This window comes from Cherax quadricarinatus, chromosome 48 (assembly GCF_038502225.1).
Source record: "Cherax quadricarinatus isolate ZL_2023a chromosome 48, ASM3850222v1, whole genome shotgun sequence".
Lineage (NCBI taxonomy): Eukaryota > Metazoa > Arthropoda > Malacostraca > Decapoda > Parastacidae > Cherax > Cherax quadricarinatus.
This window is the reverse complement of record NC_091339.1, coordinates 17422002-17437001: the sequence shown is the minus strand read 5'-3', so window position 1 is coordinate 17437001 and position 15000 is coordinate 17422002. Positions and strand designations below refer to the sequence as shown.

Sequence of the window (15000 nt, the reverse complement as noted above, 5' to 3'; positions counted from 1 at the left end):
CAGCTTTGCTGGAAGCATCTGACTTCCTACAGCTTTTAAGAGTTGCTGCTGCTGGAAACGCATCGCTTCTTCCTGTTTTTCAGCGTTGCTGGAAGCACTTAGTTTTCTCCAGCGCTCCAGCATTGTTGTTGTTGCAAACGTTTTGCATCCTTGCACTTGCAGACATTTTATAACCTTGTACTTTCTAGCACCGCTGGAAAATCTCACTTTCTCTAGTCTACCGACACTGTTGGAAGCATCTAACTTCCTCCAGCTTTCCAGAACTACTGGAAACATACGTCCTCCTCCGGCCTTCCATTTCTTCTGATAATGGAAATGTCTCGCCTTCTCCGGCTTTCCAGCAGTGAAGAAAACATTTCATTTCCTCCAGCATTCTAGAGTTGCTGCTAACATCTTACTTCTTCCACTTTTTCACCACTACTGATACTCATAAACAAAACAAAAAACTCTCTTCCACTAGTCTACTAGCACCGCTGATGCTGGAGCATCTCACCTCCGCCATCTTCCACCACCTTCCCAACAGGGGTGTAAAAGCCACCAGCCTGGAGACTATGTTTACCAGGGGAAAAAGCCACCGGGCTCTTCGGCCGCAATATCGCTCGTAAACGCGTCTCGTTCAGCGCTCGCCTAACCTTCTACAAACAGACGATCAGCGTGGAAAAAAATACAAGGATTTAAACTTGTGCCAGGAGGCCCAGAAAGGCGATTTAAGGATTTTGAAAGTACTGGAGAGATTTTTGTTGTTATTGTAATAAAGGCGAGTTATTTACCTCTATATTGATTATTTTTATTGTAAATATTGTTATTGCTTTTATTATTATTATTATTATTATTATTATTATTATTATTATTATTATTATTATTTTTATTATTATTATTATTATGGTACAGTAGTACAGTAGTAATAGTGGTAGTACTAATAGTAATAGTAGTAGTAGTAGTAGTTTTAGTAGCAGCAGCAGCAGCAGTAGTAGTAGTAGTAGAAGCAATACACACACAGAAGTAGTAGTAGTAGAAGCAATACACACACAAACACACACACACACACACGCGCGCGCGCGCGTGTGTGTGTGTGTGTGTGTGTGTGTGTGTGTGTGTGTGTGTGTGTGTGTGTGTGTGTGTGTGTGTGTGTGTATGTGTGTGTGTGTGTGTGTGTGTGTGTGTGTGTGTGTGTGTGTGTGTGTGTGTGTGTGTGTGTGTGTGTGTGTGTATGTGTGTGTGTGTGTGTGTGGGTGGGTGGGTGTGTATGGGTGTGTGTGTGCGTGTGTAGACGAGGGCGTTGGGAAGCTGCCGCAAGCCAGATAACCACAAGAGGAGTGAATCACTGGCGTAATAATCAGCAGTGACGCCGTCACTGCATCAGCGGTAAATGGACAACCCATGTGATTGTAATGACTGATGGCGTAATTACTCATTTCCTCGATGAGCGGCGTAACTAGCGCAGTGATGGCCCATGATTGTGTTGCTAATTGATGGAGAAACAATCACTAGCGAGGACGAACCTGTACGCTGTACGATGAATATGCACCCTTCGTTAATCCTTTCTGATCTCTCTCTCTCTCTCTCTCTGTCTCTGTCTCTTTCTCACTCTTTCTCTCACACCTGTGTTTCAAATCAGGATCTTAGAGGTAATTTAGCGTGTAGACCCTTCATGCGGAGTGCTTAATGCTAGCGAAGAGCTCTTCATCCAATAAATTAGAGCTATTCTCTCTTTACTCTGTTCAAAGCTGATAAACTCCCATTTCCATGGAACTGCATGACCATAACCAACTCATTGCTTCCCACTGTATATAAAAATGCTCTGCACCTAGGAGAGTGGCATACCCATGACGGACCTGAAGTTTCCTGGGGCTCTAGCGACTTTGGGTTCCGGGCCATTTTGGGTTCCTGGTAAGGAACGGGCGGAATCTGAGGCGATGGCTACTATATCGTGCCCGTTCTCAGTGAAAAATTTCGATGCATATTTACGCGTACGTCTCTGGGAAGTGGGTCTGAGTGGGTCTTACAGATGATCAGCAAGTAGGACGTGAGTGGTTGCTTGTCTGTCCTCTATGCACAGGAGTCGTCATTGTAAGAAGATTCTCCGTAGAGTGAGGCTGAAGAGAATGAGCATCACCCACATCCACCTGTCTGCTGTCTGGTTATCCTGGCCTTATCAGTGTGCCACGTGGAGTGCTGCTGTCTCTGGAACCTAATTTTTATGGTTTGTCAATAGCTTCGGCCATTCTGGATTGAATTTTATGACTGCCGGGGTATCTATCCGGATCTCGCACTTTTGAAACCATCTATTTCATATTTAGTTTGGTATAAACATAGTATATTTTAATCTAATGTAAAGATATTGTTTAATCATGTGCTTCTTAGTTTTTCTTTAGGAAGGTTAACTAGGCACTTACAACACTTGCGTATCTTCACTAAGAAGTTTCCCAAGTCAGTGACTTTTTCAGTTCAGTGCAGGAATATAGTGGACATAGAGGAAGACGAGGTGTTGCACAGTTATATTATTCACCAACCTGTCCGTACTGTATACTATTAATGTAATGATATATAGGGGTTAGTTTAACTTAGCGTGTATAATATGCGTTTTTTTTAGGAAAGTTTAAGTGTACTGACAAGAGCAATGACTGAGCTGTTGGTGCCATCACTGTGTATATTTTAAAACTTCCTTCGTGTGTTGCACACTCTAGATTTTAAGAATTCATCCTCACTGCTTCTCTTTGCTCCCAACAGCGGCATGGCTGGAGTGGCAGCAGCTGCAGCAGCGTCAGCAGGAGGGTCACGTCACAGCAGTGAGAGCGACGTCAGCAGCGAAGCGCCGAGCGAGAGAGGCTCTACTACCGCTCTCGTAGACGAGCCTCATAGATTTTCACGTTCATCCATGAAGAGACGCTCTTCCTACCGCGCCTCCAGGGTCAAGAACCAGGACACCAGTGACCCCTACGACGCTGACGACCAGACTGGTGAGTCGTCAACATGACGCATAGTTCATCACGAAATAGGATAAAAACCTCCTGACGGGACTCAGTTCAATGATATCCCACCACTGGTTACATGATCCACGTCTTACGCTGGGAAGCCTGTTCTCTTCATCTAAAAATTATAGATAAATGGTTCAGAAGAACCGAAAAGTTTATAAATTAGACACGTATAATACTTGGGTATCTCTATTGTGGAAACGTTCTGAAACACGTTGTGTGGCGAAACGTTTCCACAACAGAGATACAACTCAGTGCTGAACATGTGTCAAATTTATCCAAAAATTAAAGATAACATTTTTCGATGTAGGATGATTGCTTGTTGATGCACCTGTGTGGCTGACCACTTCTTTCCTCTTAAGATGTTTACACAAATGATCCATTAGTAGTAGAGAATTGGCCATTTCCATTTTTCTTTCTTCCTTTTAAATTAAAGCATTTCGTCTGCTAAGTTGACAAGCACAGAAGGGAGCGATAAATTTTTCTTTATTTCCTCTTCTTCTCCTACTTCTTCTTCGCCTTCGTTTTAATCTATTTTGACTGCTAGGGTCATTGACACTCGAGGAACTGATTAGTTCATCAGTAAACTAACCTAAATATTTACCTTAAAACAAATGATTCTGTTGAGCTCGTAAGCTTAGAGGTAATATTGTGTGTGTACTCACTCATTCGTACTTACCTATTTATGGTTGCAGGGGTCGATTTATAGCTCCTGGCCCCGCCTCTTCACTGATTGCTACTAGGTCCTTTCTTTCCTTGCTCAATGACCTTTATCAAACCCCGTCTTAAAACTATGGATAGCTCCTGCCTCCACTATATCCCTCTGACTCATCTGAGTCTCAAACTTCCAACTGTGACCCCTTGTTTCTGTGTCTCATCTCTGGAACATCCTGTCTCTGTTCACCTTGTCAATTCCTCGTAGTAATTTGTATGTCGTTATTATGTTTCCCCTAACCCTCCTGTCCACCATTGTCGTCAGGCCGATTTCCCTTGACTTTTCTTCGTAGGACATTTCCCTTAGCTCTGGAACTAGTCTTGTTGCAAACCTTTGCACATTCTCTAATTTCTTGACGTGCTTGACGTGCTTGACCAGGTGTGGGTTCCAAACTGGTGCTGGTGTGTGTGTGCTCACTTAGTTGTGGTTGCAAGGGTTGAGTTACAGCTCCTGGCCCAGTCTCTTTACTGGTCACTACTAGGTCACTCCTACTGCTCCATGAGTTTTATCATACCTCTTCATAAATCTATGTATAGATCCTGCCTCCACTACATCACTTTCCAGACTATTCCACTTCCTGACAACTTTGTAACTGAAGAAATACTACCTAACATCCCTGTGATTCATCTGAGTTTTCAACTTCCCTTCTTGCCGTGTGTGTGTGTGTGTGTGTGTGTGTGTGTGTGTGTGTGTGTGTGTGTGTGTGTGTGTGTGTGTGTGTGTGTGTGTGTGTGTGTGTGTGTGTGTGTGCGTGTGTGTATGCTGTGTCGTGTCGAATAAGCCAAACCGGCGAGTTAGGCCTCTAAGCAGAAATTTGTTTATGCCCCAAATCTGTGAAAATCCGTCTAAACATCACGAGCTACACAAAGCACCACACACAACATAACAGAGAAAAACAATAAACTGCAGGAAGTCTGTCGAAACGGAATGAAACCCAATTTGATCCATCAAACTCAATTAATTTTAGTTTGACATGCTTTTACACCCTTTCTGCCTGTCGTCCTCTTTCCCCTATCTTTCCCCTTCTCTCTTTTTATCTCTGACTGTCTGTCGCTCTGTCTGTCTCCCTCTTTCTCTTTCTCTCTCTCCATACTTTTCCGTCTTTCAGCCTCTATTTATTCCCTCGAATTTCTTGCCTTCCTGTCCTCCGTTCATGAATTTCTGGGTACTTCCGTTCCTGTCCTCCCTGTCTTCCACGTCTTGTTCTTCCCGTCTGCCACCCGTCTCAAGTCCTCTTTGACCCTCTTTTATTCTTCATCTCTTTCAATTGCTGGCATCTTCATCCTTCCCCAGTTCCCAGTAAAATTTTCAACCACTTTCTATTGTGAAAGAAAATGTGGGGTTAGTGTGTTATTCATTTGTTCTCTTTATCTTATTATTTTCTTTTTATTCCTCTATTTTTTCTTCTCTTAGCTTTTTTCTTTTCTTCTTTTTTCTTCTTCTCCTTCTTATTTTTCTTTTTCTTCCTCTTCTTTCTCTCTATATCTCTTTCTCTTCCCCTCTCTCTCTCTCGCTCACTCTCTCTCTCTCCTTTTTTTTACACAGGGTTTGACAAGGTTAAGTATCCCTAACTTTATTGGCAAGCTAAGAGCTGTTACCTACATCAGCTCATCTGAAAGCATTTTTATTGTTATGAAACATACAAGTAGGGAACAGGATGAAGTTGGAGCCATCTGTGGGCCAGCATTTCCATTTGATCATCTGACTTCATCTCGTTGACATCGTAATGCTGTACGAATGTGTTCCATACTCGAGCCATCTTGGGGATAAATGATCTCAGATGAAGTGATGTTCTGGAGAAGGGTACAGCCAGAGTGAAGTTGCTGCTTTCTGCCCGTCTTGTGGCATAAAAGCTTGTTTCACGCTGTCCTCGAAGTGGATCCAAGTGTGGTACTTCGACAATATTAGCCTTGTACATAACAGCAAGGCCACCCACATCCCTCCTGTGTTGAAGGCTCTGCTGCTGAAATGACAGATCTATCCAGGATGGGTCCAGGCGAGAGATGAGACGTCTTGCTCTGTTCTCTACTCTGTCAAGCAGTCGCAGATGAGAGGGGGGCAGGCACTCGCTCTCTCTCTCTCTCTCTCTCTCTCTCTCTCTCTCTCTCTCTCTCTCTCTCTCTCTCACTCTCGCTCTCTCTCTTTCTCTCTTTTCCATTGCTATTATAAATATACAGACTGGTAACTCCTATTAAATTCTACTTACCTTCATTATAAACCCTCTTATATATATATATATATATATATATATATATATATATATATATATATATATATATATATATATATATATATATATATATATATATATATATATATATACATACACACACACACTTCACCACACACTAATGCTTCTAATAATGATAAATGGTTGAGAGGGAGAGAAAGAGAGAGAGAGAGAGTGAAGAGAGAGAGAAGAAGAAGAGAAGAGAGAGAGAGAGAGAGAGAGAGAGAGAGAGAGAGAGGAGAGGGAGAGGAGAGAGAGGAGGAGGGAGAGGAGAGAGAGAGAGAGAGAGAGAGGAGAGAGAGAGAGAGAGAGAGGAGAGGGAGAGGGGAGAGGAGAGAGAGTAGAGAGAGAGAGAGAGAGAGAGAGGAGAGGAGGGAGGGCGAGAGAGAGAGAGAGAGAGAGAGAGAGAGAGAGAGAGTGAGGAGAGGGAGAGGGAGAGGGAGAGAGAGAGGGAGAGAGGGGCAGAGAGAGAGAGAGAGAGAGAGAGAGAGTGGAGGAGGAGGGAGAGGGAGAGGGAGCGATTAGAGAGAGAGAGAGAGAGAGAGAGCGAGTGAGAGAGAGAGAGAGAGAGAGAGAGAGAGAGAGAGAGGGAGGGAGGGAGGGAGGGAGGGAGGGAGGGAGGGAGGGAGGGGGGGAGTCGATGCCTTATTTCTCGGTGTCTGGGAGTTGATTGGGTGAGATTGATATTGGCTACCTTTGCTCTAATTCAATTATCGAATTCTATCCCATCGCCTGGACCTTATGTGTGGGTTTGTCGCATTCTCCTTCTCTTCCTTCTCTCTTTCCTTCCTTCCTTCTCTTTTCATCTCTTTACTCTTGAATAGACTCCAATCCTCCTACTACTCCTCTTCCTCTTTTTAATGTTCTTGTATCTTCCTCTTTATTTTATGTCAAAAATGCCTTTTCCGTCTATTTTTTTTTTTCGTGTCTACGTCTTTTATTTTGTATTGTATGCAGGTCAATATTCTCTCTTTTCTATTTTTATACTCCCCTCTTTTCACTATATTCTCTTCCTGTATTCCCCTCTTTTTCTTGTATTCCCCTCTTCATCGTTTATATCTTTTACTTTGCCTGTATTCCTCCTTTGTGTTCTTCTCCTTCTGTATTTCCCTGTTCCCCTTAACATTTTTCCCTCTTCCATCCTTTATTCCCTTCTCTCTCTATCCCCTCTTTACCCATTGTTCTTTGAATTCATTAGAGAGCAAAATCAAAAGCTCTTTTTTCCTATCCTCCCTCCCTTACTTCACCCCTCCTCTCTTTCTCCCCTTCCTTTCTCTCCCCATCCCCCTCTTTCTCCCATCTATCCCACTCTCTACCCTCCACTATCCCCTCCATCTTCTCTCCTCCCTCTCCTTCTCTTCCCTTCCCTATACCCTCGGTTTCTCTCCTTTACCCTTCTATCCCTTCCCTTCTCTCCCTTTATTTTTCTCCCCTCCAAGCCTGTCCATTCGTCCCTATGTTCAGTATAACTGTTAATGTTTTCTCTCTTAACTGACCTTCTCTTAACTGGTTTCCCCTCTTAACTGACTCTCGCTCTTAACTGACTCTCGCTCTTAACTGACTCTCGCTCTTAACTGACTCTCGCTCTTAACTGACTCTCGCTCTTAACTGACTCTCGCTCTTAACTGACTCTCGCTCTTAACTGACTCTCGCTCTTAATGACTCAACTCTTAACTGCAATGCTCTCTTAATGACTCGCTTCTTAACGCTCGTCTTAACTGACTCGCTCAATGACTCTGTCTTAATGACTTCTCGCTCTTAACTGTCTCGCTCTTAACTCTCTGCTAATCTTCTTAACTGACTCGAACTGACTCTCGCTCTTAACTGACTCTCGCTCTTAACTAACTCTCTCTCTTAACTGATTCTCGCTCTTAACTCTCGTCAACAAAGCTTATCTTAACTTGAAAAAAATGTGACTCGTAATGACTCGTTAATGACCTTCCAAGCAACTGGACCTTTAAATCAAGGCCAAATAAATTATTTACTGAAAAAAATGTGAATTATAACCTGTTAGTTAACGATAACACCGGTGAATAACCTGCTAGTTAACGATAAACAACGGTGAATAACCTGCTAGTTAAAGGTAACAACGGTGAGTATAACCTCTCAGTTGTTAGTTTAAAATAACTATATTACGAGGAAATTGGATAGTTAGAAGTCAGGTGGTGGTTAATGATCCCCTTGGATCAAACCGATGTAACTGGGCGAAAGGACGGAAGTTAGATACTCCTTCCGCAAGGAGAGACAACGGGTCTAGTTATCGGGGAATTCCTTTATCCGGAGCGACGTTTCGCCCCCCCCCATCCTCCGCAGTGTTTATTTTAAATGACTGGTCAGTGAGAGTTGGATAGACAAGGCCTAGTATGTGCTAGTTCATCGTAAACATAAATGCTGGATATCGGTAGACCTACTGTGCTGTTATGTTCCGCCATGCTAAACAGTGAAACCGCACGGCACATGTTGGCCGCACGGTGCACTATTGGCCGCACGGTCGTTGGCCGCACGTACCTACTAGTTGACGCACGGTACATGTTACCGCATGGTGCACGTTGACCGCACGGGGCACGTTGCCGCGGTGCACTAGTTGGCCGACGGTACATGTTGGCCGCACGGTGCTACTAGTTGACCGCACGGTGGCACATGTTGGCCGCACGGCTAGTTGGCCGCACCGGTGGCTCACGGTGGCAAGTGCACGGTGGCATGCTTGGCGGCATGGCTACTGGCCGCAGGTTGCTACCGTTCCGCACGGTGGCACATGTTGGCCGCACGGTGCTACTGCCGCAACGGTGGACATGCTTGGCCGACGGTGTACATAGTTGGCCGCACGGTGGCTACATGTTGGCCGCACGGTGGTACATGTTACCGCATGCATACAGTTGGCCGCACGGTGGCATGTTGGCCGCACGGGGTACATGCTACCGCATCGGTAGGCATTGTTGGCCGCACGGTGCCTAGCGGCCGCACGGTTGGCCAGCACGGTTGCCGCTGGCGTACGTTGGCCGCACGGTGGCATGGGCCGCATAGCTTGGCCGCACGGTGTACAGTTCGACCGCACGGTCATGATGGCCGCACAGTGGTGGCATGTTGGCCGCACGGTGGTACGGTTGCCGCACGGTGGAGTTGGCCTGCACGGTGGCCTACGGGCCGCACGGTGGTACATGATTGGCCGCACGTAGCTGACCGCACGGTGGACATGGGCCGCACCGTGCACTCGGTTGACCGCACGGTGGTATGTTGGCCGCACGGTGGTACATGCTTGGCCGCATATGTTGGCCGCACGGTGCTACTAGTTGACCGCACGGTGGTACATGTTGGCCGCACGGTGGTACATGTTGGCCGCACGGATACGTTGACCGCAGGTGGTACGGATGTTGGCCGCACGGTGTTACATGCCGCAGGTGCCTCAGTTGGCCACGGTGGCATGTTGGCCGCACGGTGCATAGTTGGCCGCACGGTACAGTTGGCCGCACGGTGGATGCTTGGCCGCAGGTTGCACCAGTTGGCCGCACGGTGGCATGTTGGCCGCACGGTGGTACATGTTGGCCGCACGGTGCTTGACCGCATCGGTGGATGGCCGCAGGCGGTTACGGTTGGCCGCACGGTGGTACATGTTGGCCGCACGGTGCTACTAGTTGGCCGCACGGTGGTACATGTTGGCCGCACGGTGCTACTAGTTGGCCGCACGGTGGTACATGTTGGCCGCACGGTGCTACTAGTTGGCCTATGGTAGCATTTGGCCGCACGGTGCTGGCTAGTTCCGCATGGTACTGTTCACGGTGGTACATGTTGGCCGCACGGTGGTACATGTTGGCCGCACGGTGGTACATGTTGGCCGCACGGTGGTACATGTTGGCCGCACGGTGCTACTAGTTGGCCGCACGGTGGTACATGTTGGCCGCACGGTGGTACATGTTGGCCGCACGGTGCTACTAGTTGGCCGCACGGTGGTACATGTTGGCCGCACGGTGCTACTAGTTGGCCGCACGGTGGTACATGTTGGCCGCACGGTGGTACATGTTGGCCGCACGGTGGTACATGTTGGCCGCACGGTGGTACATGTTGGCCGCACGGTGGTACATGTTGGCCGCACCTGCTTTACAGGTTTTAAATGCTAGACATGTGTGACAGAAGAAATAGTTTAATTTCTATAATGAGTACATTCTATTTGTCTATCTATCCCAGTTCATTTAATATATATCTACTGTGTTGGTAAGTACATATCATTGTGTGGATAGTGGAACCATAAGTGTGTGTGGGTAGGGGGCGGATAATGAGTCTCCTGGAGCGTCATTGTGTGGGTAGGGGCGGATAATGAGTCTCCTGGAGCGTCATTGTGTGGGTAGGGGCGTATAATGAGTCTCCTGGAGCGTCATTGTGTGGGTAGGGGGCGGATAATGAGTCTCCTGGAGCGTCATTGTGTGGGTAGGGGCGGATAATGAGTCTCCTGGAGCGTCATTGTGTGGGTAGGGGGCGGATAATGAGTCTCCTGGAGCGTCATTGTGTGGGTAGGGGCGTACAATGAGTCTCCTGGAGCGTCATTGTGTGGGTAGGGGCGTATAATGAGTCTCCTGGAGCGTCATTGTGTGGGTAGGGGCGTATAATGAGTCTCCTGGAGCGTCATTGTGTGGGTAGGGGCGTACAATGAGTCTCCTGGAGCGTCATTGTGTGGGTAGGGGGCGGATAATGAGTCTCCTGGAGCGTCATTGTGTGGGTAGGGGCGGATAATGAGTCTCCTGGAGCGTCATTGTGTGGGTAGGAGGCGGGTGACGTGGGTACAGAATATTTTAATCAGCTTCTCAAGGCTTCGTCAAGCGGCAAAAGACTATTCAATCTCAACTTTCAATTCACCGGTGAAATGGAGGCTGTCAGAGAAGGAATAGCCTGTGTCTGTTGCTTTCTTATCTCCCTTTCACGCCTACACATTTCCGCCTCTCTCTCTCTCTCTCTCTCTCTCTCTCTCTCTCTCTCTCTCTCTCTCTCTTCCCTGATACTAATTTCCTCTGTGTCATAAGATTTGATCAAAATGAATTTCCTGGAATCATTGGTCTATGACAGACGCTTTCATGTAGGTATCACTGGATGACGCCCACACGCACACACACACACACACACACACACACACCCACACACCCACACGCACACACACACACACACACACACACACACACACACACACACCCACACACACACACACACACACACACACACACACACACACACACACACACACACACACACACACACACACACACACACACACACACACACACACACACACACATACACACACACACACACACACACACACACACACACACACAGACACACACACACACACATGCACACACACATGCACACACACACACACACAAAACATTCTGCATTCACATTACCAACAGCACTGGAGCATTTTAACCTGTGTCACAAACCTTCTGGAGTTTTATGATAAAATAACAGAATTAAGACAAGAGAGAGAGGGGTGGGTTGATTGCATCTTCTTGGACTGCAAGAAGGCCTTTGACACAGTTCCTCACAAGAGATTAGTGCAGAAGCTAGAGCATCAGGCGCATATAACAGGAAGGGCACTGCAATGGATCAGAGAATACCTGACAGGGAGGCAACAACGAGTCATGGAACGTAATGATGTATCACAGTGGGCACCTGTGACGAGCGGGGTCCCACAGGGGTCGGTCCTAGGACCAGTGCTATTTTTGGTATATGTGAACGACATGACGGAAGGGTTAGACTCAGAAGTGTCCCTGTTTGCAGATGATGTGAAGTTAATGAGGAGAATTAAATCTGATGAGGACCAGGCAGGACTTCAAAGAGACCTGGACAGACTGGACACCTGGTCCAGCAAATGGCTTCTCGAATTTAATCCTGCCAAATGCAAAGTCATGAAGATAGGGGGAGGGGCACAGAAGACCACAGACAGAGTATAGGCTAGGTCGCCAAAGACTGCAAACCTCACTCAGGAGAAAGATCTTGGGGTGAGTATAACACCGAGCATGTCTCCGGAAGCACACATCAATCAGATAACTGCTGCAGCATATGGGCGCCTGGCAAACCTGAGAACAGCATTCCGATACCTTAGTAAGGAATCATTCAAGACACTGTACACCGTGTATGTCAGGCCCATACTGGGAGTATGCAGCACCTGTTTGGAACCCGCACTTGATAAAGCAGTCAAGAAACTAGAGAAAGTACAAAGGTTTGCGACAAGGTTAGTTCCAGAGCTAAGAAGTAGTCCTATGAAGAAAGATTAAGGAAATCGGCCTGACGACACTGGAGGACAGGAGGGTCAGGGGGAGACATGATAACGACATACAAAATACTGTGTGGAATAGACAAGGTGAACAAAGACAGGATGTTCCAGGGAGGGGACACAGAAACAAGAGGCCACAATTGGAAGTTGAAGACACAAATGAGTCAGAGAGATAGTAGGAAGTATTTCTTCAGTCATAGAGTTGTAAGGCAGTGGAATAGCCTAGAAAATGACGTAGTGGAGGCAGGAACCATACACAGTTTTAAGACGAGGTTTGATAAAGCTCATGGAGCGGGGAGAGAGAGGGCCTAGTAGCAACCGGTGAAGAGGCGGGGCCAGGAGCTAGGACTCGACCCCTGCAACCACAAATAGGTGAGTACAAATAGGTGAGTACACACACACACACACACACACACACACACACACACACACACACACACACAACACACACACATACACACACACACACACACACACACACAATACAACACACACACACACACACACACACACACACACACACACACACACGCACACACACACACACACGCACACACACACGCACACACACACACACGCATTATATCTCTCAAATAGAATGTAAAAATAAAAAAAATTGGTTTACATAGTTGTTGCGTCTGGTCTCAGACCTGGCGGCGGGGGCGTTGACCCCCCGAAACTCTCTCCAGGTATACTCTCTCCAGGTAAACCCTCTCAAGGTAAACCTCAGGCCCAACATTCTTATTAAACCCATAACCTCGCTGAAGAGAAGAAAAACAAGATTTCAGGAATTTTTTTTGAGGTCGTTTGAGTATTTTCTTCTCATTGCGCCGCATTTTGCTAAATATTTATTTCATATAAACAGTCAAACATAAACAAAAAGTAACAACATTCATGTTAGGATATAGAGCTCTGTAAGCTCTACAGAGCTTACAGAGCTCTATGTAATAATAATAATCATCTGACGATTATTATTATTATTATTATTATTATTATTATTATTATTATTATTATTATTATTATTATTATTATATTAACACACTGGCCGATTCCCACCAAGGCAGGGTGGCCCGAAAAAGAAAAACTTTCACCATCATTCACTCCATCACTGTCTTGCCAGAAGGGTGCTTTACACTACAGTTTTTAAACTGCAACATTAACACCCCTCCTTCAGAGTGCAGGCACTGTACTTCCCATCTCCAGGACTCAAGTCCGGCCTGCCGGTTTCCCTGAAACCCTTCATAAATGTCACTTTGCTCACACTCCAACAGCACGTCAAGTATTAAAAACCATTCGTCTCCATTCACTCCTATCAAACACGCTCACGCATGCCTGCTGGAAGTCCAAGCCCTTCGCACACAAAACCTCCTTTACCCCCTCCCTCCACCCTTTCCTAGGCCGACCCCTACCCCGCCTTCCTTCCACTACAGACTGATACACTCTTGAAGTCATTCTGTTTCGCTCCATTCTCTCTACATGTCCGAACCACCTCAACATCCCTTCCTCAGCCCTCTGGACAACAGTTTTGGTAATCCCGCACCTCCTCCTAACTTCCAAACTACGAATTCTCTGCATTATATTCACACCACACACTGCCCTCAGACATGACATCTCCACTGCCTCCAGCCTTCTCCTCGCTGCAACATTCATCTCCCATGCTTTACACCCATATAAGAGCGTTGGTAAAACTATACTCTCATACATTCCCCTCTTTGCCTCCAAGGACAAAGTTCTTTGTCTCCACAGACTCCTAAGAGCACCACTCACCCTTTTCCCCTCATCAATTCTATGATTCACATCATCTTTCATAGACACATCCGCTGACACGTCCACTCCCAAATATCTGAATACATTCACCTCCTCCATACTCTCACCCTCCAATCTGATGTCCAATCTTTCATCATCTAATCTTTTTGTTATCCTCATAACCTTACTCTTTCCTGTATTCACTTTTAATTTTCTTCTTTTGCATACCCTACCAAATTCATCCACCAATCTCTGCAACTTCTCTTCAGAATCTCCCAAGAGCAGTGTCATCAACAAAGAACAACTGTGACAAATCCCACTTTATGTGTGATTCTTTATCTTTTAACTCCACGTCTCTTGCCAAGACCCTCGCATTTACTTCTCTTACAACCCATCTATAAATATATTAAACAAACCACGGTGACATCACACATCCTTGTCTAAGGCCTACTTTTACTGGGAAATAATCTCCCTTTTTCCTACATACTCTAACTTGAGCCTCACTATCCTCCTAAAAACTCTTCACTGCTTTCAGTAACCTACCTCCTACACCATATACCTGCAACATCTGCCACATTGCCCCCCTATCCACCCTGTCATACGCCTTTTTCAAATCCATAAATGCCACAAAAACCTCTTTAGCCTTATCTAAATACTGTTCACTTATATGTTTCACTGTAAACACCTGGTCAACACACCCCCTACCTTTCCTAAAGCCTCCTTGTTCATCTGCTATCCTATTTTCCGTCTTACTCTTAATTCTTTCAATAATAACTCTAGAATACACTTTACCAGGTATACTCAACAGACTTATCCCCCTATAATTTTTGCACTCTCTTTTGTCCCCTTTGCCTTTATACAAAGGAACTATGCATGCTCTCTGCCAATCCCTTGGTACCTTACCTTCTTCCATACATTTATTAAATAATTGCACCAACCACTCCAAAACTATATCCCCACCTCCTTTTAACATTTCTATCTTTATCCCATCAATCCCGACTACCTTACCCCCTTTCATTTTACCTACTGCCTCACGAACTTCCCCCACACTCACAACTGGCTCTTCCTC

General features: G+C 46.0%; 1 protein-coding gene across 1 annotated transcript in view; it reads left to right on the top strand.

The window, feature by feature from the left end:
• LOC138854062 (mucin-21-like) overlaps positions 1–15000 on the top strand; it is an 80058-nt gene that overhangs the window by 60585 nt on the left and 4473 nt on the right. The window contains exon 10 of the mRNA XM_070094800.1: positions 2731–2960. Within this exon, the coding sequence (XP_069950901.1) occupies positions 2731–2960 (230 nt within the window). The remainder of the gene's footprint in view (positions 1–2730; positions 2961–15000) is intronic.